The sequence below is a fragment of the Falco biarmicus genome, chromosome 12 (genome assembly GCF_023638135.1).
Source record: "Falco biarmicus isolate bFalBia1 chromosome 12, bFalBia1.pri, whole genome shotgun sequence".
Taxonomy (NCBI): Eukaryota; Metazoa; Chordata; class Aves; order Falconiformes; family Falconidae; genus Falco; species Falco biarmicus.
The window spans coordinates 15541471-15564901 of record NC_079299.1 but is presented as its reverse complement, the minus strand read 5'-3'; the positions used below and the strand labels follow the sequence as shown (position 1 = coordinate 15564901).

Here is a 23431-nt window from a genome sequence, read left to right as displayed (position 1 = left end):
AAAGGGCCTTTTTCTTAATTAAATCAGCGAGCACGCACTCAAGCATCCTTACCACAGCAAATCGATTTGTGTATGCACTGAATGGAAGCAAATTCAAAATACATGAAATCAGTTCTGTGGTGTGCTTATAAGGCATTATTAGAAGCAGTGTGAAAAGCATTTGTAAAAGCACTGTAAGAAACACTGACAGTGTTCCTTTAAAGAAAGGATAAAGGAAGTTTGATACCTTCTTCCAATCCATAGATAGATCCAAGCATCACTGTAGTAAAGAGAGCAGAACTGATTTTTACTTCAGATATACCAGCAAGATTAAATTGATCCTTGCTCATTGTACCATACAAAAATCAACAGAAAAGAACATGGAAAAACCCAGAGAATCTGCAGAGGAAAAGGTCACAGACACATGAAGTCTGAGGAAGAAATTGAAGCCTTCTCCCCAAATACCTATACGCACCCTCCACACCCTCACTCTATCATTATGCAAAGTTCCTTATGATTTTAAGAGACAGGAATATGCCAAAGGCACTATGTTGAAAAGACCTAACAGCTGGAGTAGTCACGGAGGGCAACTTACAAGAAGCTGCTGGGATGGAAACCTACAAAGACAAACCTGATATTCCTGCCTGTCAGTTTCACATTTCCTGCTTTAGAGTATTCTTGTTGAACAGGACTTGAGGATTTACAAACCAAAAAAACACAAAGAAAGGTGCAATATTAACCTTCTCACGCCACGACTGCAGCCAGGTGCCCCCTTCAGCCCAGCGGCCTGCTGCCTCCACTCCGCCATCTCGGGACAGCCGGTGATGGGCGGCTCCAGCCACCCATTTCCACAAAACCAAACATTGAACCATCGCGTCCAACAAACAGCAACCGATTTTTAAGCCTTTACACATGTGCTCTTCTGTGGAGGAATCCTTCCCAACCTTGCACCAGACCCGAAGGCAGGCAGCGCCAGGTGAGCGGGGTCTGGGCCCAGCTCCCCACAGCATGCAGCCGGGCAGGGCAAAGGGCGGGAACGGGGCCAGCAGCCATAACCACCCCAGCAGCAGCGCTGGTGCAAGGTGCGAAGGCACAAGCTACCACCCTCGAGCAGCGGGTGCAGCGTCCCCGTCCCATGAACGCTGCTTGGAAGACCACAGGCTGCTTTTGGGATCCCTTGAAGGCACACATCAAAGAGCCATATGTCCCTATGTACGTATATATTTTTATTACTACTGTTTTTTCCAGGAAGAAGACTGCAAACCCCTTTGCAAGCCCCAGCACGCTACTCCTCACAGTTCTCCCGCCACGGGTGCGGACAGCGCCCCGCAGCTTCCGGAACCGGCAGCGTTTCCCGCCGCCCCCGGCCCCTCAGGCGCTGCAGCCGCCGCCGGTGCGCAGTAGCCCAGCGCGGAGGGGCGAGAGGGGACAGCAGCGCCCCGGCCCGCGCAGCCGCCGCGCCAAGGCACGGCACCGCCGCCGAGCAGAGACGCGCTCCCCTCCCACGGCGCCGCCGGCCCGCCCCGCCATCCCGGCAGCCCCTCCCGCCCGCGGGCTCCCCCTACCTGTCCGAGGAGCCGCCAGCGGGCTCTCGCCGCTCCCGCACCGACCGCCTCACGCCTGCCCGCGGCGGGGCGGCGCGGGGAGCCGGCAGCCTCAGCCATGCGGCGGCGGGGAGCGCCTGGAGCTGAAGCGGCGGGAGCGCGCAGGCCCCCGCCTCCGCGCGCGGGGAGCGCTGCCGTGGCCGGCGGGGACTCGCCGCTGAGCCTGCAGCGGCTGCCAGCAGCGGCCGGGCTAGGGCTGGAGGGCGCGGACGTGGGCGGCCATCTTTGTTAAGGGCAGCGCTAAGAAGGAGACGGGCTACCGCCGCCCTGCGCCTGGCTCTTCGGGCGCAGCGGAGGGGCCGGAGCGCGCTTCAGAATGGGTCGCCTGCGGCCTCCGCACCCAGGGGCGAAACCGTGTGTGAAACGGGAGGGTCTTGAAGCTGCGCCAGGGACCGTTCTAGCCGTCCCGGCGTGCGGGCGCTCCGCGCTGACATCAACTGTACTCGCCCGCCGCCGCTTCTGAAGGGCCCTGCCGCCATCTTGGCTACGGGCAGCCCTGCGAGGGAGCCGGGAGCTGCTCCGGTTCGCCTGCCATCTTACCCCGGGCAGCCCCGCCACAGGGAGAGCGCGTCCCGTCCCGCCCGCCGCGGCGGGCCCTTCCGCGGGCGCTGCCCAGCCTTGGCACGGCCTTTCGGCGGCGGTGAGGGCAGGGCTGGCGGGAGCGGGGCCGGGCCGGCCGCTCTGGCCCTCGCCCGGGCGGGGCGGCGGACGGGGCCGCGGGCGCCGTGGCGGGGGGGCCTTTTCCCTGGCAGAGCTCAGAGCGGTCGGTTCTCCTGCGAGATGGGCTCAGTTACCCTCCTGAGATAAAGTGATTTTATCGTTACATGATACTTATAAAGGGGGGGAAGCTTGCCCAAAACCTTCCCGGTTTTTGGTTCTTCGACTTCTAAACGTGCTCAGTTGCACCTTCCTTCCTCTTCATTGGTCGTTTCACTAGAGTTAAACTTCCAGCTGCCAGCAGCCAGTTTTGCAGTAATGTAGCAGGTTAATACACAACTTAAGTTGTGTGTAAGCTTAAGTTTTGCTGTTCCTGCTCATCCGATTTACCTAGTGAATCAATTTCATTTCCTGGAAAGAGAGGAAGTTTTACCTGCAGTTTATGTCATGTATATTTCACATACACAGTGTGAAATGATCAGCGGTTTCGGATTTTCAGATATTTCAGGTTGACTATCAAGAAATGAAGGTCAGGACGTCATGCGTTGGACTGCAAAATCTCCTGCAAAGACTGAGCTTCAGTGTCAAACACTACTCTAAGCATAACCATCTTCAAACAGTATGTTTTTATAGTAAACTAAAACCAAAGAAATGCCACATCCTGGACTGTTCGGGAAGTACGTTCACACACTGGACTGTGCCACCTGGAACTATCCTGCCGTGGAGATTCTTTTCCTGCAAGGTATGCTGTTTTAGACTGAATGTCAACAACCACCTTGGCACATCTGTTAAGGAAGCTAGCCATATTTTTCGAATGCTAGGGAACAATTTTCTGAAAGGGTTTGAAGCAGGGGGATAAATACTAGGATTCCACTTATGTTCAAAGGCATATACCATTGTTCAACTTTCCTATACTCTTTTGATGTAAATCTGCATTGTGGTTGATTTTCTTGTCTTCTAGAAAGATTCTGATAACGTATCAGGAGAAGATTGCAGGGAGAGATCAGCTAGTGTAAAGCGTCCGAACTGGTGACGCCAGACTTAACTACTTTGAGTTGGCACAAGAAAAACTTGACTTTTTCTGTGCTGGCCAGTACATCATGGTTTGCACCATATTAAATATTAAAATATTTTATTGACTTCTCATAATTGTATTCATGTTATAAACTACACTTTAAAAGGTAATTGGATTTATTTCTATAAGTAAATACTGTGTAAATGGGTGGCAGTGTATCATGCACAGAGTCAGAAAACGGTCTGAAGTAATTTTGGGTTTTCTGTTCCTGCATTTCTAATACAATTTGTTAAAGGTATTATAAAAGTTTAATGCAGTATGACAGCCTGTAAACCGATTTATATGCATAATGCATAAGTACTATTTAAAAAGAGCGCTGTTTTGGTTTATTTATTTATTTTACCTTAAACATGTTTTCAGATGAATGTGGGATTGTTCTAAAATTGTTTCAAGTTGAGAGTGTTTCTTAAAAGTTAATACAAAGTTTATTTTTTGTAACCCTCTTATTTCTAACCATAATATAAACAGTTCCTAAGTTTGTGTCAGAAATGTAAACAAATGTTTCAAGAACAAAGGCATTCCTAATGGTGAGCAGGTATGGTTCTGTTTATTCATTGGCAGTTCACTAACACAGTTACAAATGCTGGTCTGCAACACTGGTTCCAGGATACAAACAGGTGGCTTTTACCTGAAAGGAAGCTGTGCCTTTTTGCTTTGGAGCAAATGTTTACAAACTGATTGAGATCCTCTGCTATCATCAAAATCTTTCTAGATGCATTTCTAGATGACTTGTTTTTCCTTAGGCAAGGAGGTGTACAGTAACTGTAATATATACCTACACTGTGGCCACCAGCTCCGTGTAATATTTGCTAATACATACAATGGGAACTGTTGAAAACAAAAGGAGGAGAATCATCAAAAGACTGACAAAGTGTGGAACTTGCCAGAATAAGTTGTGGATGCTAAAATTTTACGTAGGTATAAGGGAAGATGATACATGTACGTGAAAGAGGCTTTTTAAATATCCAGAAACCACATTCAGCTCAGGAACTTCCAGACCTAAAATCATTGAAGGCTGGGGAAATACCTCTTGGGGAATATCATCTGTGCTCGTCCCGTTCTTATGCTTTCCCAAGTATTGTTTGGTTGCTTATGGTTTGTGAAATGGTGTTTTCTTATAGCAATTTTTCCAGTGACTGAGGAGCAGGTGGTACACTAACACATGCTACTATTTCTTTACCTTGACCAATTACACAGTTGCTCCAGAGCTTCTCTAAGGGCTTTCAAGGTTTCTTTGACTTGTGCTTCCAATTTGATACACTAGGCTAGAGGGACCATTGGCCTGAATCAGTAGTGAACACTCATGTGCTTTCATGAATGATGTGATTTATATTCATAAATGGAGCAAGTAGTTTCTCCTTCTTTCAAAGACTACGCATAACATTCACATTTTAGATCTCGTGCATTTGTGAGGAACAAACCAGTTCTTAATGCAGAGTGAGGATGGGTAAAAAGTATATGCTGCTTTTTAAGTTTAGACACGTTCATGTAATACATTATTATAAAATTTTGTGTGATCTATGCAGTGTTCTGTACTGTAATGTATGTTGTTAAGCTTATTATTCAATCAAATGAGATTTTACAGCAAGCAAAAAGAAGTAGCATTATTCTAGCAGTTTTAATGAATTTTTAACATTTTTACAAGAGAAGACAGCTTTGTTGGCAATGGGGTAGCTTTAGTCTGCTCATGGATCGTGGAAAACCAGATCCTTAAGCTTATTCCTGATAAAACTATTGCAGAACCAGTGTCAGTTCACCGCTTCACTTCATTCTGTGCCTTATGAACATTTATACTCACACTTTTGAGGTGGTGGAGCAAGAAGCTGAACAAGCTGCTAGGACTTCTAGGAACAGGGACAGAGGTGTGGGCAGCATTGTTGTCTGGGAGAGGAAATGAGAAGTGATAGTCTTAAGACAGGAATACTATGGGAAAGCACCTCTGAAGAAGGAAAAATAACAGAATTCCATAAAAATTAACTAAAAACTAATTCTAGAATGAGAACAAACATATTTACATATGAACAATTAAGAGCATATGTTAATAGTACCCTAAATTTTGAAGAGAAGACCTCAATATATGTGTCAAATAATGCAGATTTGACAATGCCTCCTTAAAATATCAGGAAGAATTGAAGAGAAAAACTTCCTCCGACCATGTGTTTTTCTTTTTAATAGCATGTACTGTTGTAATAATGCGAAGTCTGTAGCTCAGGAAATATTATTATTGCCTCAGTATATTCATATTGGAGTACAGAGTGCTGGCTTGTAGCCATTGTCATCTTTCCTTACTTAGCAGGAAGGAACAAAAATCCCTTCCAAAAGGAAGCAAGATACATCCATAGCAACATCAGAGCTTTTGTACAAGAATCTTCTGAAACTGGAGCAGGAAAACTGGAATGTCATTTCAGCAAGATACAATGCTATGACAAAAAGAATCAAGGAAAAATTAGAAGAATTGCACAAGTATGTATTCTGTTCAGGAAGCCCAAGGGTAAGTGGCAAAAAATACAAACATTTCTCATCACTGAATACAAATAAAAGGCAGTGAAGCCATTTCTCCTATAAAATGCTGGTTTACTGATTATTTTATGGTGGTAGTTTTGCGTTTTGAATATTTTAAGAATTGTGGATAGTAACAGCATGTGTTTAGAACAATTTATACCTGTTATGATAGTGCATTTACCTTAATTTCTCCATAGGCAAAAGCAAGTAAAGATACAATAATCATCTGACTTTTGGATAAAGAATACAGGACATTGTAAGTTAAAAGAGCAATTGCAGGTGATCTGAGCCTTTTGTTAAATATAGAGCAGGTATAGGTAGCTTCAGTACCCCAACTTTGAAAGAATCTGATGCGTGCAATTCCTTCTTTAGTATCAAATATACATGCCATATTCTGTCATTTGTGTATGTTACAATTGTGTTGTATGGAACAATGATTGAATATAAGGGATTCTAAGGAAATAGTCTTAACTATACCTTGGACTTGAAACATGATTTTGTATTGAACAGATCAGATTTGGGCAGAATGTGTACTTTGAAGAGAATGGCTGCATATTTCTTTCAAAAGCAGATGATGGTAAGGGATTTCTTAACATAGTATGATTGTTAAAAATGGTGCGTATCACTGTATTTTTTTACATTAAAGCTTAATTGTTCTGTTTCTTAAAATAACTAAAAATACTTCTATAAAATGATTTAATGATGAATTAATAATTCTAGAAACGTGAATCTTGAAAGGTGAAGAGAGTTAGTATACATTGATACTAAGGCAAGTTTCTGGAGAGGAAAGAAAGAAGTCACTTCTTTTCAGAGCCCTAACAACATTTTGAAAGAGGAAATGCACATTCATGCTTTTTTGTTTCTGAGAGAGTGGGAAAAATTACTGATTGTACTTAGTAAAAACAACTGTGCTTTAGGTATCAGAACTTTAGAATGTAATACATTTACTAGAAGCCAAGGTCTACACTTTTAAAGTGTTTTAAATAAAATCTACAAGACTTTCCCCCACACACACACACCCCACCCCCGGAACTATAATTTTTTATTTGTTTTTACAGAGTGCATTTGCAAATATCTTGCAAGACAAATATTTGGTGTTAATAAATACCTGTAGTATGCTCGTGAATATTGCAGGCAGACTTGTTAAATGCTGGCATTAACAACCACTGTTCATTTTGACAGTGCTGTAATTACAGGATTTTTTTGCAATCTCTTTTTATGTAGCAGATGAAGGAAATGTTGACATTTTATTCAGTACCAAAGATCTTGGCTTTTCTGATGCCTTTATTCAACGGATCAGAATTTCACCAGATCAGAGATACATGGCCATCAGCTTAAAAAGTGAAAATTCTGAAGAAGCAACCTGTGTTGTTATGAAACTTGGTCATTTTCCCATCATGGAAGAAGTAATTCCAAGTGTATTTAGTTTTGGTAAGTTGTTTATAAATATCCTGTGAATCACACCAGTTTTCAACACAACATTTTTGTATAAGGAAACAATGTTTAATGTAATCCTTATAGCTGTTGAATTATTTCTTATATACTATTTCTTCCACGCTGCACAAGTACAGGTTACCTGATATGGATCAAAGTGACTGCTTTCATGATAAAAGTTTTCCTTCATTGTAAAAGCAAACATTTATATATGTTTGAACAGTCATGCATGTCATTCTTTTTATTTAACTCAATATGCTTCTTTATATTGCAGTTACGTCAGTAAATTTTTAAAGATTTGCTCAAGAAATGTTCTAATTATTAAACCCTTACCGCTACAACTGAAGCCACTGACAGCTGTATGCTCTTATCTTTGCTGAAAAGTGTGCATGTGCTACCTACTATTAAGCATTAGCTGGAATTTCAACTGGACTTTAGGATGTGGGTCACAATTCAGAGCCCAATTAAGACAGTCAGGCCTTGAATCAGTTTACTCAAAATACATTACAGAGCTCTACACTGCTGTTAAAATAAGCAGAGGTAAACTGAAGTGAATGGGAAATCTTTTTTTTAGAGCATATTAAAGAATCTAGCAAAAAGAGTGCAATAGTATGTATACAATGTTCCACATCTTGCTTTTTGGATCATATTGTTATATGTCATCAAGCATACATAGTGCAGTAAGCAATTTGCTTGGGCAGGGCAAAATATTAGAACTGTAGGTAAAACTTCCTAGTTACAAAAATGAAGAGTAGCAATAATTTAAAGTTGTAAGTGTTTGCAAAATTAAAGTTTATAATGCCTGTTGAAAACTGGGCCTGCAAATTTGCCAGTGACATTTTTCACTATATTTGATTTAAACATCTATCTAGGTTTGTCTAGAAGAATCAGTACATTTAAGAAACCAGCTCCCTGTTGCCTACATAGGTGTGACAGATCATAGCAGATAGTAATTTTTTTATACTCTTATTATCAGAATGGTAAAGATTACACCCATTTTGTAAACTTACTCAGGTGTAAGTGAGGTACAGCAGTACCTTGAAATACAGAGGTACCTCAATCATAAGCAAGAGAATTAGGTCTTATGACCACTTGCATGCTTGTATTGCATGATATGCAATATCAGGCAGACAAATTAAAGTTCTTGAAAATTGACATCTGTGTTTTTTAAAATGCTAGGCTATAGAAGAACTATATAATTCCCTTCTAAAGGCTTGTCTTCACAGTGAATCCTTAGCTGACTGTGCACTTTGGAGCCACATTGCTGTTGAGATAGCAGGTTGTTTGCATCACTTCACTGTGGTACTTTGGGTTTTGTACTGAAAATTAGTATTTATACATAAGACAGCATACAATAACTTTTTAAAGTGTATGTATTAAACATCATTCTGGTGGATAAAGGAACAGCAGAGATGGTAGTTTGGCTGGATCAGTCAGCTTACTAAACTTCAGAATAGTAAGGTTCCTGTATTTACACATTGCTAATGCTGGTGAACACATACATCAGCATAGAAAACTGGGGAATTTTTATCTCAGCAGTACCCATGGGACACATGCATCATCTCTTTTGTCCAAATGGTTTGCGTGCAGTCACATGCAGTGGTGCAGAGCTCATACTCTTACCATCTCACTGACTCCACGTAAACCTGTTTCTCTGCCCAGTTTTAACGGCCACACATCTTCTATTTTCCTTTTACCTCCAGAACCTCCACAGGGTCAAGAGCTTCCTCTTCCTGGGTACTGGAACACTGTCCTCTTCCTGTTTTTTTTTAAAGATATATTACAAAAATTCTTGTTCTGTGAGATTCAGAGAAAACATGGAAAAATCTTTTTGTGGCTTACCACAGCCTCTGGGATGTAGAGGTGCTGTCTGCAGTTCCACATCAGCTGCAACCCGTCTTTTTTAGCATTTGGTCCAGTGTTCGTGGAGCTTCATTTTCTCTCAGTAATAGTATATACTGTTCCAAATCTGATATGCATTTGTCTTTTTTCCAGAATGGGCTACAAATGATGTTCTGTATTACACCAGTCAGAAGAACCTTAAATGCCAGAATGTGTTTATGACCACTTTCACTGATCAGAAACATACTAAATTAGTTTATACAGAACAAGATGCAAGGTAATACTTACCTAAAATATAAAAAGTCCTTTACATATTCTATAGTATTTTACCTGTAAAATATAACTGGTTTGGAAAACAAATTCTTCTGTATCATATTCCAAATGGTAAAAGGCATTTTTAAGTTGTGTTCTGCTGTCAGTAGTGCCTTATGCAGTCTGAGAATGTGCTCTGTTCTCCTTTTGATATATGGTCAACAGAGATTTAACTTTCCTCTCTTACCTCATGAGTTCAGCTGAGTTTATAAATGTCAAGGTCAGTCTCAGGTCAGGGTGTCCTTTAATGAATGTGTGACAGTTTCATACAGGGTAAATCAGACTGTGGATTTCATTTTGTTTTCTCTGCTATTGATGTCTGATACATCTTTAAAAAAAAAAAAACAACATAGAAGTTCAGGCTAATCCTTGCTCTGGGTAATGGATGAGCAAAATCATTACAACATTCCTAGAGATAGAACTATTGTTGACTGAATACCCTCTCAATAACCTTTCTTTAAGCAGTGGTTTAGGAAGACAAGAAGGCTTTTGCTAAATTGAGTGCAGAACTAGTTTTTCAGCCATGTAGCATATGGTAGATTTATACAGCATTCCATACATATTTGTGATTATTCGTAATTCAAGTTATGTATTCAGTAAAGAAATTTCAATTATGCTTTCATCTAAAAAAAACAGAAAAAAATCTGCAATTGAGATGGAGTAAATAAGATCCTTTTGTTCCAGTTGCATTTGATGCATACTTTTGGAAAATCAAGTTGCACTGACCTGACACTTCCCCACAGGGAAACTGTTGGCATAATTCTGAAGGTCATAGTCATTACAGTAAATCTACTAGAAACTTACTCTAAAGGTTCATATGCTATTGCAGCTCATAACTGAACTCGTTCATTGGAGATGGCAAGACATTCTTTTCTGTTGCCATTGAGCAGTTCTGTTCTACATCTCACCAGCTCTTTTAGGTGCAGTCAGATTTATTACTGTTTTTTAAGAAGCTGAAATTTTCTTCACTTCCTTTTTTAAAAAAAAAAAAAGCTACAAAGACAAAAAAAAAATAGTATCAAGCAGAGTCCTTGGGAAGAAGTCTTAAGTGTGTAACCTCCATCAGCCTGATTCTCTTAGAGGTAAGGTCAGCAGAGCTGACCCGTTGGAAACTATTGAATGCAGTGCCACCCTGTGCCAAAATAGAGGCAGGAAGCTGATTCCTTGCCGACTTTAGATCCCCTGCTGTGCCTGTCCTCCTAAAGATGTTAAGAGAGTGCAATTAGAAGAAAAACCAATAGTACCAAAAAAATTTGTTCCTCCACTTGCAAATAATTAAAGGCACTGATAATGCCATCTAAAGCATCCTTTCCTTCACCAGTCAAATATTTTTGAAGTCTAGAGGTATTATTATTGCAGATATCTGTCTGATCTGTATAAGGCAGTTTACAGTACTCAGCCCTGCAATTTCTTGATGAAATCTTCTGGATCATTGTGTTGGACAGTTTTGCTTTTAGAGACATCCAGTCTTAAAGATTCAAAAGAAACTGATATGTATTAAGATTCCAGTTAATTAGGGTGACTCACAGAAATCTGAATCTGAATTTCAGCCCAAAATTGTCTGTTAGCATTCAGCACTGGTTAGCATTCTGTTTCCTGTTTCTAGATTTTAGAAGCATTTCCAGTAGGTTGTTCCTAGTTTATTATTTCCAAAACCAGTTTGTAGTTTCCAGCTTTATCATTGCAACACTGTCTGGCCTCTACTTTTTTGAAAAATAGTCTTTTTTGCCTTACTTGCTTCAAACAAAGTTAGATCAGTAACACTTGGGCATTTTATCAATTTGTCTTTATAATAGCTCTTACTTTTCTTTGATTACTGCTGTTCCCATATGATGTCCTTTATTAATTTTAATTATCCGTTAATACTGGGTTTTTTTTAAATAGCGTTACAAGCTCAATAAACAGTTATGCATTTTGCCTGAATTTTAAAGCTTGTATACATCAATGATCTTCAGCCTATCTCAGTCATGCAAAAACCTGGGTTCAGTTGGGCAACAGCTCAACTGCTTTCATTGAGATTTCGGGTTCCACACACAAGAGTGTGGGTTTTTGAATCCCAGGATAAATGCAGCAGGAATGAGTTTGGAAACCAAGTAGTCTGGAATTTTTCCAGCCTACTGACAGGCATGCTGTTTCTTACCTTGGAGATGGAAGACACAATTCTGAAGCAACTGATGGATTTTTAAAATGGTGATCATTTAAGCTCCGCCCCCCCCCCCCCAATTATTCCTGAACAGGTTCTTTGTGGACATATATTGCACAAAAGATAGGCGGTTTCTCACTATCAACAGCAACAGCAAGACAACCTCGGAAGTTTGGCTAGTTGACTGTAGACATCCTTTTAAGTTGCCAGCTCTTGTACAAGCACGAACAAAAGGGGTCATTTACCACGTTGAACACAGAAATGATGAGTTATATATTCTTACTACATATGGAGAACCTGCAGAATATAAGGTAATTTTAATTGATAATAAGATTCATGGGTTTTATTCAGATACCTGTTGCAGACCATACAGAAATAGTAAGGCTTTTAATTCTGTGCTTCACAGCTTACCAAAATAACGTAAGAGAATTATATAGAGAGCTGCATGGATTGAAAGACTGATAGTAGTACATGGAATCTCACCTGTAGCATACTAGTTTGATTCTAACTTCTTTGGCAACATCAAGAAATGAGTATGCTTTAACAGTCATTTCCCCTGTATTGAAATTTAAGTTGGTGATCTGTCTATATAATGAAACCACTACAGTTCTGCTGGCCACACTGAAAGTACTTGTTGCTGGAAAATCTTCCATAGATTAATCTGTAAGAATTCAACTAACTTTTTGAACTTACTAACTTGATGTTACTGAATTGTTCTTCCATTTTGCCCAAGTAGAGGGAGTTTAAAAACCTCCAGGTTTAATCGGGCAAAATCTCCCAACACAAACTAATAATTTTTTACAACAGAAATGTTGCATGAAATCACCTGTATGTCTGTACCTCTCATTTGTAACTCTTACTACATCTTAGTAATATGCAGGAATGGGTTTTGTTTTTATAGTTGATGAAGACACCAGTAGCTTCCAGTGGCATGGAGAACTGGCAGTTAGTTTATGCACTGGAAAAGAAAACCAAGCTAGTAGACTTGGAGATGTTCAGTGATCACTGTATTATGTTCCTGAAGAATGCTGGTCATCTTTACTTAGACGTGATTTCTTTTATTTCACATTCGGTTCAGTCAATAAAGGTATGTTTTAGCTTGACTTAAGCAGCCTAACATTTTTCCAGCACTATTTAATTTTTTTTTTAACATAACATTATAATAAATCGAAGCTCAATTATAAGAGTAGAAGTGGTTTGGAAGCTATAATACTGTCAAGTTTGTCATTATGACTGATTGTATTACCTGTGACTGTTCAGGATTTCACGTGGTTGCTTATCGCAGCATTTAGAAAGTTAGAAAGCAGCTACTCTACAAGTCAATTCTTTCTCCAACTTATTACAGTCAAGCTCTTTACAGCTTGTAAATAAGCTTGTAAATAAGTAAATATTATTTACAGCTTGTAAATAATAATGTAAAGTAAGACTTGATTCCCTAAACACTCTACTTAGTTTTACTGGGCCTATTTTTGGTTACACCCATCAGTGTAAGGCAGGAAACGAGCCTGGCCCTCCCACAGAAGAAGGATTGGAACATTGAAAGGACAAGTATGTACACTGTCCCATAATAAATGGGAAGAGTTTGATAACTGCAGTACAATTTGTGCTAAGTATTTCTTCCTTTTTCTAGTTGTTGCTAAATATTTGTGCATTAAAACCAGAATGACTCAGTTCAAAACTGATTTCTGGAGACCACTGGATGAAATATTTAATTGATTTTTTTTTTTTTTTCCTGAAAAATATGATCAGAACTACTTACAAGTTTATTGCAATAAGCTACCAATACTGCGTTCTATAAAACTGCTACAGAAAAAGGTTTTCAAAGTTCATTGTATGGTCTCTGAAAATTTTGAAAATGGTTGTAGTTTATTTATTCAGAAAGGGTCTGCAAAACCTGGACTTTTGCTGCAATTTCAGAAGTCTCTAGCAACTTAACCCAAGGAAGCAGTGGTCTGGCAGAGGGTTTGACTGTGTCCCTGCTGCTCTCAAAGAATGAATCTTGATTTCTTTTATTCTTAGCAGAGTTAAAAATCTTAAATATAATAACAGTGAGTGTCTGAGGGTGAATGTGCCAGGAAAAGGTTTTGTTCTTCACAGTGGCTGGCACTAGGAACAAAGTTAAGAGGCAGGGGTTTTCAGTGGCTTAGCATTACTGAGCTAACTCAAAGCAAAAGCCTAACAACTGACATGGACTTGGCGTGTCCAACATGTTGAAGGAGAACTGGAAGTCAGAGGGGAAATAGGATCTAAAAAATAGAAACAATGCAGAATAATTTCAAAGAATGTTTTATTTTTTTTTAAATGCACTAATGTCCATTTTAAACTGAATTTGGATTTATTTTTCTTTTTTATTTCATTGTTGAACTTTATCCAATGGCCTTAGGGGAAAAGTTTGGCAGAGTCTTTCACTTTTTGACTGTTTCGTTGCTGATTTAAAAGAAAGAGAGACTGTGCTGCGTACAGACTGAAGATAATTAGCTTGATATTCAAAATCTTTTCCTCTGAAGGACATACTAGGCAAAATTTACAGAAGCAGTGTAAGGGTCTCACTTGAAATGCCATGTTTTTCAGCTACCTACATGGGCCTGTGAATTTGAATTGGAATCTCATCCTGAACATACCACGAGCACTTGCTATTTTCAGCTTACCTCCCCAGTACACCCCCCTAAGCGTTTTGCATATTCATTTAAAGAAAATAATCTCATTGAACAAGCTGTGCAAGAGGTACCAATTATTATGAATTGTCACACTACACGTTTACTAGCTAAAAGCAAGGTAAGATTTTTTTCCAGTCCTTTTCCCATTCCCTTTATTCTTCCCTTCCTCCCCACCCGTTTAAAGAAAATGTATTTGGCAGGGAATAGAGATTAAAAAAAATGTAAAGAGCAGTTGGTGCTATAGTTACTAAACAGTGGGTGTTTTCTTCAGTGCTATAGAGAAGAACAAGAAAGATTCGTGATAAGATTTTGATTATTTTTTTTTTCCATTAACCTGGGTATGCTAGAGGAGACAGGAGTACACGATGAGTCAGGGATCTTAGTATAGTATAACTTAGAATTGCTAATTGATGTATGGTATTGTACTCTCCATGATAAATGAAAAAGATGCTAGCTGTTGAAAAGAACACCCCACAACCAGCTGTACAGTATAGCTCAAGAAAGGAAAGTTTTAACAGCCTAAGTTTAAAAATTGGAGATGTTAATAAAGAGTTTGTGCTGCAGTAAGTGGTAAACTATTTTGTTAATAATAGATATTCTTGGTGTTAAAGGGGGAAGGAAGACTTGGGTGCTTGGGTAGTTTAAAAACTCCTCAGGTGTTGCACTTAAATGAATTTTATACTCTGTGTCTGTAAGCCTACACAGCAGAGGTTCAGTCTCTTGCTTTATTTTTCAAGAGTGCTTTGTACATTCTAAGTGAAAAAAATTACTGTAATCACAAAAAACACATTTTAAAATAAATAATTGAAGTTTTTATTGCCATGTGTCATTGAGATTTCTGCAATGTCCTTTACTATAAAATACTCCTTTTCCAGGATGAAACTTTGGTGCCAATTACAGTTTTTCATAATATGAATTCTAAAGAGCTACACAGGAAACCACTTCTAGTTCATGTATATGGAGCTTATGGCATAGATTTGAACATGAGCTTTAAAGAAGAGAAGTTGATGTTAATTGAAGAAGGTTGGATATTAGCGTATTGCCATGTTAGGTAAGTCAAATATAAAATCAAATGAAGATTTTAATCTGTGGGATATACAGATATTTCTTGGTATGCAACTGAAGAGGTAGGGAAATAATTTTTTCATGTAGCTATCTATGCCTAGTTCTTCATGCTTTTCACTTTCATCTCTTACTAGATTTTAAGTAGTTTTTAAAATAAATTTACTTCAGAAAAAAAAAATTCAAGACCACATACAGCATTAAGTTTTTTTAAATCAACAGGAAGATTGTATGTAACTTCTAATCTTTTGAAGTCTCATTACTTGTCTCATCTTTGCTCAAGAAAAATTTTGATAACATTCAAACTGCAGTGACATGCTACCTCCCTGTCTTTCCAAGGACATTGTGTACTAATGTTCAGTCTGCATCTTCTGAAAGCTGTTTGCCTTCCACAGCAACAACTAAGCATTTAACATGTGTCTCTTGTTCTTTTATTGGCTGTCCTCTGTCTCCAGTTTAGCTACAGGTCTACTAGTTTTATAAAACAATGTACAATAGGTTTCACATTTACATTAAGATAACAATTCAGTAGGTAAAAAAGATAACAAAGGAATCACTTTAGAGAGGGGAAGGAAGGGGGAGAATGAGCTATTGTTTGAAACACCAGTTCCAAAACAAATTCAGCATACAAATATGTTGTCTGCTGTATTAAGTGGCAAACGTCCTGTTATTCCTCCCACCCCTCTAAGTAACTTAAGATGCAAATCATTAAGATGGATTCTTAATCTAAAGATGAAGAATTTTGGTAGACTAATCAGTTAATGCATTTTAAACTTGAAACCTGAATAAGGAAACTTCAGGTGGCTTAGAACTAGAATTGTGGTTGCGTAGAAAGCAATATAAATACATTTTAAAATTCTGTTTCACAAAATACAATTTTATGTAGTATTTGAAATTTACAAACTAGAAAAAACTACACTTCTTAACAGACTCAGAATTTAAGCTACACAGTAGACAAGTTCTGAGAGTCTCAGTGTGGAGCTGGGAAATAGTATTTAATGTCTTTAACAAATGCTAGTGTTAGTGATATATGTATTGAAAACGTTTTAGGTATCTTAATAGTTTCCTGTATAAAAAGATAGTATTATTGTCTGATTTTGTATTGCCTACAATGACAGTATCATTTCCTAAAGTAGTGCTTTTCCTGTGAGTTCCAGGACACAAGTAGCACACAAGGGCACAGAGCACCCTTAGGGAGTTAGGATTTTCAGCAGTCATCATACATGGAATTTTTTTGTTTGCATGTTGTGTATTTTAGCCATAAAGCAGGGTAAGGATAAGAATAGAGAAAGGAAGAGTTAACTGGGAAAACAAACTATGGTTTTGCAATTCTGTGGCTGCTGCTGTCCTTTCGTTATCTAAAGTTTTGCCATGTAATGTTTTCCAAAGAGACTCCAACTTGAATTGCTTTAAATTTCAGGGGTGGAGGAGAGCTAGGCCTTAGTTGGCATAAAGATGGATGTCAGCATAATAAACTCAAAGGTCTCCATGACCTTAAGGCTTGCATCATGCTGCTGCATGAACTAGGATTTTCTCAGCCGAAGTACACAGCACTAGTAGCTGCCAGTGCTGGAGGAGTTCTTGCAGGAGCCCTGTGCAACACCGATCCAGAACTTACCAGAGCCATGGCTTTACAGGTGAGGTGCTGCAGGCCTTTTATGGATTATGACATTAAACTGTATTTTGTGTTTCATTCTACCAGTTTCAGAATTGGAAACATTCCAATTCAGAATTCACTTTCCTCATTTGTTTGAGAAAACCTTGACTTAGACATCTGAGGTCCTCTGTCCTATTTGCCAACTTTTTTTCTTTCTTTTTTTTTTTTAACAACTTCTAAGGCTCCTTTCGTAGATGTTCTAAATACAATGATGAAAACTCATCTCCCATTGACAATTGAAGAACAGGAAGAGTGGGGAAATCCATTAGCGGATGAAAAATGTATGGAGTATATCAAAAGCTATTGTCCATACCAGAATATTAAGCCACAGGTAAAATGATGTTTTCTGTGTGGAATACTACCGTAATAAAGTGTAGCAGTTTATAAGAAAACAAAAAGTGGATAACTGGAATTTAAAACAGAAAATCTATTTTACCTTTTCAGTGCTTTAAACCCCGGTATTTTAGAATTGTCTTAGCTGCTGCTTTGTGTTAAAATGAATCATTAATACAAATCGAAGCTATTTGAGTAATAATCTTAGCAATATTTGGAGTCATAAATGACTACTGAAATTAACAAAATGCCTTCTCCTAAATAATCAATAGATTTCAAAAACTGCTTTTGTTATAGGATTGCCAGGAAGTTGTAATATAATCTCAACAAACCTTCTGTGTTTTCTCTCTGAGTTAACTCAGGAGAGTTAACTTTGGCCTCTTCAAGGACCTACTTGGAGAAATCCCATGAGTTAGGATTCTAGAAGGTAGGGGAGTCCAAGAGAGCTGGCTAACATTCAAGCATGACTTCCTCCAAGCTCAAGACTGGTGCATCCCTGTGAGTAAAAAATCAAGCAAAGTGGCAGGAGACCTGCAAGGATGAGCAAGCAGCTTCTGGCAAAACTCAGAAGAAGGAAATTAACAGAATGAAAAAAGGGACATGCCACTTAAGAAGAATATAGGAACGTTGTCAGAGTATGCAAGGAAGGTTAAGGTCCATTTGGAATCAAATCTGGTGAGGGATGTCAGTGACAGCATGAAGGGCTTCTTCAAGTACATCAGTAGAAGAAAGAGTTACTGAATGACTTATTTGCTTCAGTTTTTACTGGATGGGATGCATCCTTGAGGGCTGAATGAGCTGGCAGATGTTATATCCAGGCCACTCTCCATCATCTTTGAAAGGCCATGGAGAACAAGAGGGGTGCCTGAAGACTGGAGGAAAGCCAATGTTGCTACTGTCTTCAAAAAGGGCAAGAGGGAGGACCCAGGCAATTACAGGCTGGTCAGCCTCACCTCCATCCCTGGAAAGGTGATGGAACAGTTCACCCTGGAGGTCATGTCAAACCATGTGGAGGAAAAGAAGGTTATCAGGAGTAGTCAGCACAGATTCACCAAGGGAAAAATCGTGCTTGACCAACCTAATAGCCTTCTGTGGTGGAATGGCTGGCTGGGTAGATGACAGGAGAGCAGTGGATGTTGTGTACCTTGACCTCAGCAAGGCTTTTGACCCTGTCTCCCATAATATCCCCATAGGGATAGATGAGCAGACAGCAAGGTGGATTGAGAAGTGGCTGAATGGCAGAGCTCAGAGGACTGTGATCAGCAGTACAGAGACTGCCTGGGGGCCTGTAGCTCGTGCTGTTCCCCAGGGGTCAGTGCTGGGTCCAGTTTTGTTCAACTCACTCATCAGTGCCCTGGATGGAGGGACAGAGCGTACCCTCAGTGGGTTTGCTGGCGATACGGAGCTGGGAGGAGCGGCTGATACACCAGAGGCTGCGCTGCCATTCAGAGAGACCTGGGCAGACTGGAATGCTGGGTGGAGAAGAACCTGATGAAATTCAACAAAGGTAAATGTAAGGTCCTACACCTGGGGAGCAAGAACCCCAGGCACCAGTACAGGCTGGGGCTGACCTGCTGGAAGGCAGCTCTGTGGAGAAGGACCTGGGCGCTCTGGTGGGCAGCAAGTTGCCCACGGGCCAGCAGTGTGCCCGTGCGGCCAAGGCCAATGGGATCCTGGGTGCATTACAAGGAGTGTGTCCAGCAGGTGGAGGGAGGTGATCCTTCCCCTCTGTGCTGCCCTGGTGAAGCCACGTCTGGAGTGCTCTGTCCACTTCTGGGCTCCACAGTTCAAGAGGGACAAGGAACTACTGCAGAGGGTCCAGCGGCAGGCTGTGAAGATGATTAAGGGGACTGGAGCATCTCATGAGGAATGGCAGAGAGACCTGGTCCTGCTTAGCCTGGAGAAGACTGGTAGGGGATCTTGTCAATGTATGCAAATATCTTGAGGGCGAGTGTCAAGAGGACAGGGCCAGGCTCTTTTCAGCAGTGCCCAGCAACAGGCACAATCTGCAACACAGAAAGCTCCATCTGAATATGACGAAAAACTTCTTTGAGGGTGACAGCACTGGAACAGGCTGCCCAGAGAGGCTGTGGAGTCTCCTTCTCTGGAGTCAATCAAATCTTGCCTGGGTGCAATCCTGTGCAACCTGCTGTAGGTGAACCTGCTTTAGCAGGGGAGTTGGACTAGATGATCTGCAGAGGCCACTTCCAACCCCAGCCACTCTGTGATTCTCCTTTGGGGGGTGGGGAGCAGAGTTTACTGGGTTTGCAGACTGTCACGGAAGGAAGGAAGTGATTTCCACGGATTAAATACCTTTTCAGAAGCAAACAATGATATGGAAAAGGAGCTATAGCTTTGACATTGTCATCTCAGAGGAAATCTTTATGTGAAGTAATGTGTGAGCTGTGTTGCATAGCTTCATTAAGTAAAATCTTACTATATAAAACCAACTACTTTTTATGTGTAGAAAGATTGCAGAAGTAAATCTCAACTACTGTTCTAAGGTGAACCATTCCGTGACTATTACTCCTTTTTTTTGCAGTCATCAGCAAGCAGATGGTATCAGACCTTTACCAGCAGGGAGAGGATGTTGTTAATTAACTTTTGCAAGTAGATGATCCCTTAATATGAAGTAATTTTTCAGACCAAAATACTTTTTGCAGTTAGAGTGCTAAAAGTGTTTTTTTAAGAGTAGGTAATTATATAATAGGTGCAGTTTTAGATACGCCATAACAAGTAGTACAGTAAGATAAAGAGAGAAAAAATTGTTACTTCATGAGAAAAATCGGTTGTCAAGTATTTAACTGTTTTTGTTTTTTAAACTCAGTGTTACCCTTCAGTTTTTATCACTGCATATGAGAATGATCAACGGATACCACTAGCAGGAGTTTTACGATACGTTCAGAAACTTAGGAAGGCTGCACTAGATCACGCCAGCAGAACAAGTAAGGAAGGTAAGAATATGAATATGACAGATACATGGAATTAACAAAACCAGAATATATAGTCATGAATTAAATACCATAGAGATTAGCTCCTCATTTAATGTATTCATTTGTACAATATGATCCATTTAAAGCTCAGAGGTAATTTCTGTTATCGGTGAAGATGAGATGTCCTGTCATATTGACAAACAGATAAACCTCAGCTTCTAAGATGCACTCACCAGAGCCTTAAGAGGGACTAGTTACGTATTGTAGACCTGCCTGAAGATAGCTAAACCCATGTGTTAAATATTAATAGTGACAAACCACAACAGGCTCAGGAAACCCTCTGAGGTGAAAAAAAACATAAAGACTGGGGGAATGAGTGGGGCTCACTCTTTCCTAGGCCTCAACATACGGCAACTGTTGGACAGTGATAGGTGAACCCATACTGTCTAGTCCAGCTGTTGGTACAATCATGCTGCAGTTCTCTACAACACATGGATTAAAAAAAAATAATCCTATTTTTACTGCTCTACAAAAAACTACTTTTCTCAGTTTGCTAAAACTGCAGGTGTTAGTCCAAGTTAGAATAACAACAATGCCAAGGCATAAATGCTTTTATACCTGAAACTTAACACCAGCTTTGAGACTTTCCAGCAAAAGGTACATCCAAGCCTTATTATTTTCTAATCTAATCTGGGGAGAGGCTTTTACTGTCAGTACCAAAAGAGAACTTGAATTAGCTTTTCTAAATTTTTGTTATGCCTCTTCTCTGCTAGCAGCACAACTCAACTACAGTGGTTGAGAAAATACAGCACGTGCTGCAATTTTTGTTTTGGTCTTTGCTCAGGAAAAAAAGCGCATCTTTCCAAAAAGACCTGGAGAGAGAACACACACACACTAAATATATACACATTTTTTAAATATGTAGTTAATAGCAATACAAACAGTTAATCCAGCAAGCCCCTGTATGATTCTGTTTTTTTCTTAAGGAATAACAGAAGTGTCAGGACAGAAGGCAGAATTATCTATCCTTAAACAACTCGCATCCCCACTTAGCTTTTTCCTTGTTCATTCAATGTTAAGTGATTGCTAGCTTCATTGTTCCAGGAAATTGGATCCCTAATATAATCTTAGACATCCAGGAAAATGGCAGTCATTGTGATTCATCCTGGGAGGATTCACTGAATGAGGTATGTTCCCTTTATTGCACACATCTGTAACATGTTGGAGGGAAGTGTCCCCTCTGTCGATACTTCAGCCTCAGTAGTTCATCCAGTCATTGAATGTGTTTGAAGTATCAAAAGAAAAACACTGCTTGAATTAAGGCTGCTCTTGGAACCTGTTTATATATATTGCAAGAGCAATTATATATCTATATAAAAACAGCAGATGTTTTATATATATAAACACATAATTATATATTTATCAATATATATATTTTAGATATGAGCCAGTGACAGAGCCAGATTATTGAACCTCATTGTGCCTTAAGCCTCAAAGTACTGTTAAACTCCCACTGTAACGTGCTAAGAGCTTTGAATGAAATGTTCCAAGTTCTGCAAAATATTGTTCCAGCAGGAAAAGTCTTGCGCTGTACAGTATAAAGTGTTTAAAATTGTCATACTGTCTACTTCCATCTTTCTCATGAGTAAAACATGTATGATGGGTTTGAACTTTACATTCTGAAATGCATGGTCTGTATTATCAAAGGACATTACTACAACTAGGTTTCCAAGATTTTGCACTTTATACAAGTGTGCGTGTTAAAAGCAACATACTGCCAAGACCTGACATATTGTTACTGATATCTCAGACTATCACAATTAGATACAAATTTTATTACTGTTAACTTTAAGAAATCCTAGTAAATGTTGTTTGGTTGTTGTGGCAGTTATTCCCAAAGTGAATTCATTCTACCCTGAGGTAGAAAATTTCCTCATTCCCAGAATGAGGAAGAGCCTCATTCCATCTTACGGCAAGGTATTGCTTGGCATTAGTATGGGAAAGGAAGAAGGTTAGAACAGCTGTACAAGAACCTGAAGTTTTATAATGCAAAGAATATTTTTATTTTTTTTTAGGTTGCAAGGCGCCTTGCTTTTCTGAACAAAGAACTTGAGGAAGTATGCCATCTTGAACATCATAGCAAATCCTGCAAATAGCTAATAAACACATTGACCACCTGAAGAGTTTCAGGTCAAATTTTTGTTTATATGAAAAGTGCACAGCTCTTCCAGAGTATCTCTCCTCCCTGCTTTGTGGGCATAAGAAGGCAGGAAATTCAGAGACAAAGTTGGGTGTGGCATTGCTTTATAAGCATACAAGCTAAGAGCTGACTTTCTCCCCTGCCAGACTACAGAAGTAGCCACCTGCATTAATCAATTTGTTCAGCACAGTTCTGTTCACATAAGCAAGTGGTGCAGCACCGTACAAGCAGAGGTGAAGCACAACAGAAATGTGTAAGGCCTAACCTGTGAAGTTCATGCACGTTGTACAAGCAGCCTTTCCAGTCTTAAGACCTCTATTCCAAGACCACATTTTACACAAGTAAAACTCCCAAGAAGTGTTTGATTTAAAAGTCTCACTAGGTTCTTCTAAAACTAATTCCCATACATAGGTGCTGATGACTATTGCTCTTCCTAGTTACAGAGTAGCCACTGATCATATGGTGGGATTGAACAACCTGCAAAGAAGAAATGGAGTCTCAAGAATAGGAATTTTAGCTGCACTCTTTCATCTGAGTAGATTCAAAATATTGCAATTACCTTAACTGCATGGTAATCTTAAAGAGGAGGTGCTGGAGTCCCTCTGGAAGACAAGACAAATGCCCCAGAAGGAGATGCCAGTCTTTCCAGAGGATAAAACAAAAAGAATGGCCCTACTACAGCAGCCTGATTCAGAGCTTAGCTGACCTGTGAGCAAGGCATGAACCTGCTACACATTGCTTATTAAGACAGATGCATGGTGAACGCACCTAGGGCCAGTAACTGGTACAAGCAGTTGGTAGAAAATACCCTGTGTGTCTATAAGGTCTTCAAACTGAAACAGAGTTCCCCACAATACCCCCAGGTCCAAAACAGATGCTACCAAGTTAAATGCTTATCCTGCCTGTGTGTCACATAAGCCACTGTAGATGCACCAAATGCAAACCAAAATGTGAAGAGGTATGATGTAGTTCTTACTCTGAACTGATGTATGCACACCTCACCCTCAACCTTATGGTAGAAAAAGAAAGAATAGAATGCAA

General features: G+C 39.9%; 2 protein-coding genes across 10 annotated transcripts in view; one reads left to right on the top strand and one right to left on the bottom strand.

Moving 5' to 3' along the window:
• Positions 1–1672, bottom strand: part of CAMKMT (calmodulin-lysine N-methyltransferase) — a 221771-nt gene extending 220099 nt beyond the window's left edge. Inside the window, exon 1 of the mRNA XM_056357080.1 lies at positions 1545–1672. Coding sequence (XP_056213055.1) covers positions 1545–1643 — 99 coding nt within the window. The 5' untranslated portion in view covers positions 1644–1672. The remainder of the gene's footprint in view (positions 1–1544) is intronic.
• On the top strand, positions 1654–22371 carry PREPL (prolyl endopeptidase like). 9 transcript variants are annotated; one of them, XM_056357072.1, is made up of 15 exons: positions 1655–2223; positions 2740–2982; positions 5612–5806; positions 6328–6394; positions 7045–7248; positions 9247–9370; positions 11643–11859; positions 12450–12635; positions 14120–14323; positions 15081–15256; positions 16688–16904; positions 17106–17255; positions 20085–20211; positions 21295–21377; positions 22266–22371. In XM_056357072.1, exons 2-15 carry the CDS (start codon positions 2764–2766, stop codon positions 22344–22346), a joined length of 2250 nt encoding a protein of 749 aa, XP_056213047.1. In that variant the 5' UTR covers positions 1655–2223; positions 2740–2763; the 3' UTR covers positions 22347–22371. The 9 variants fall into 9 exon arrangements, with proteins under 9 accessions (XP_056213048.1, XP_056213047.1, XP_056213046.1 ...); XM_056357071.1 differs by having other exon boundaries at positions 5609–5806; XM_056357070.1 differs by having other exon boundaries at positions 1656–2223; positions 7042–7248.
• The last annotated feature ends 1060 nt before the right edge of the window (positions 22372–23431 follow it).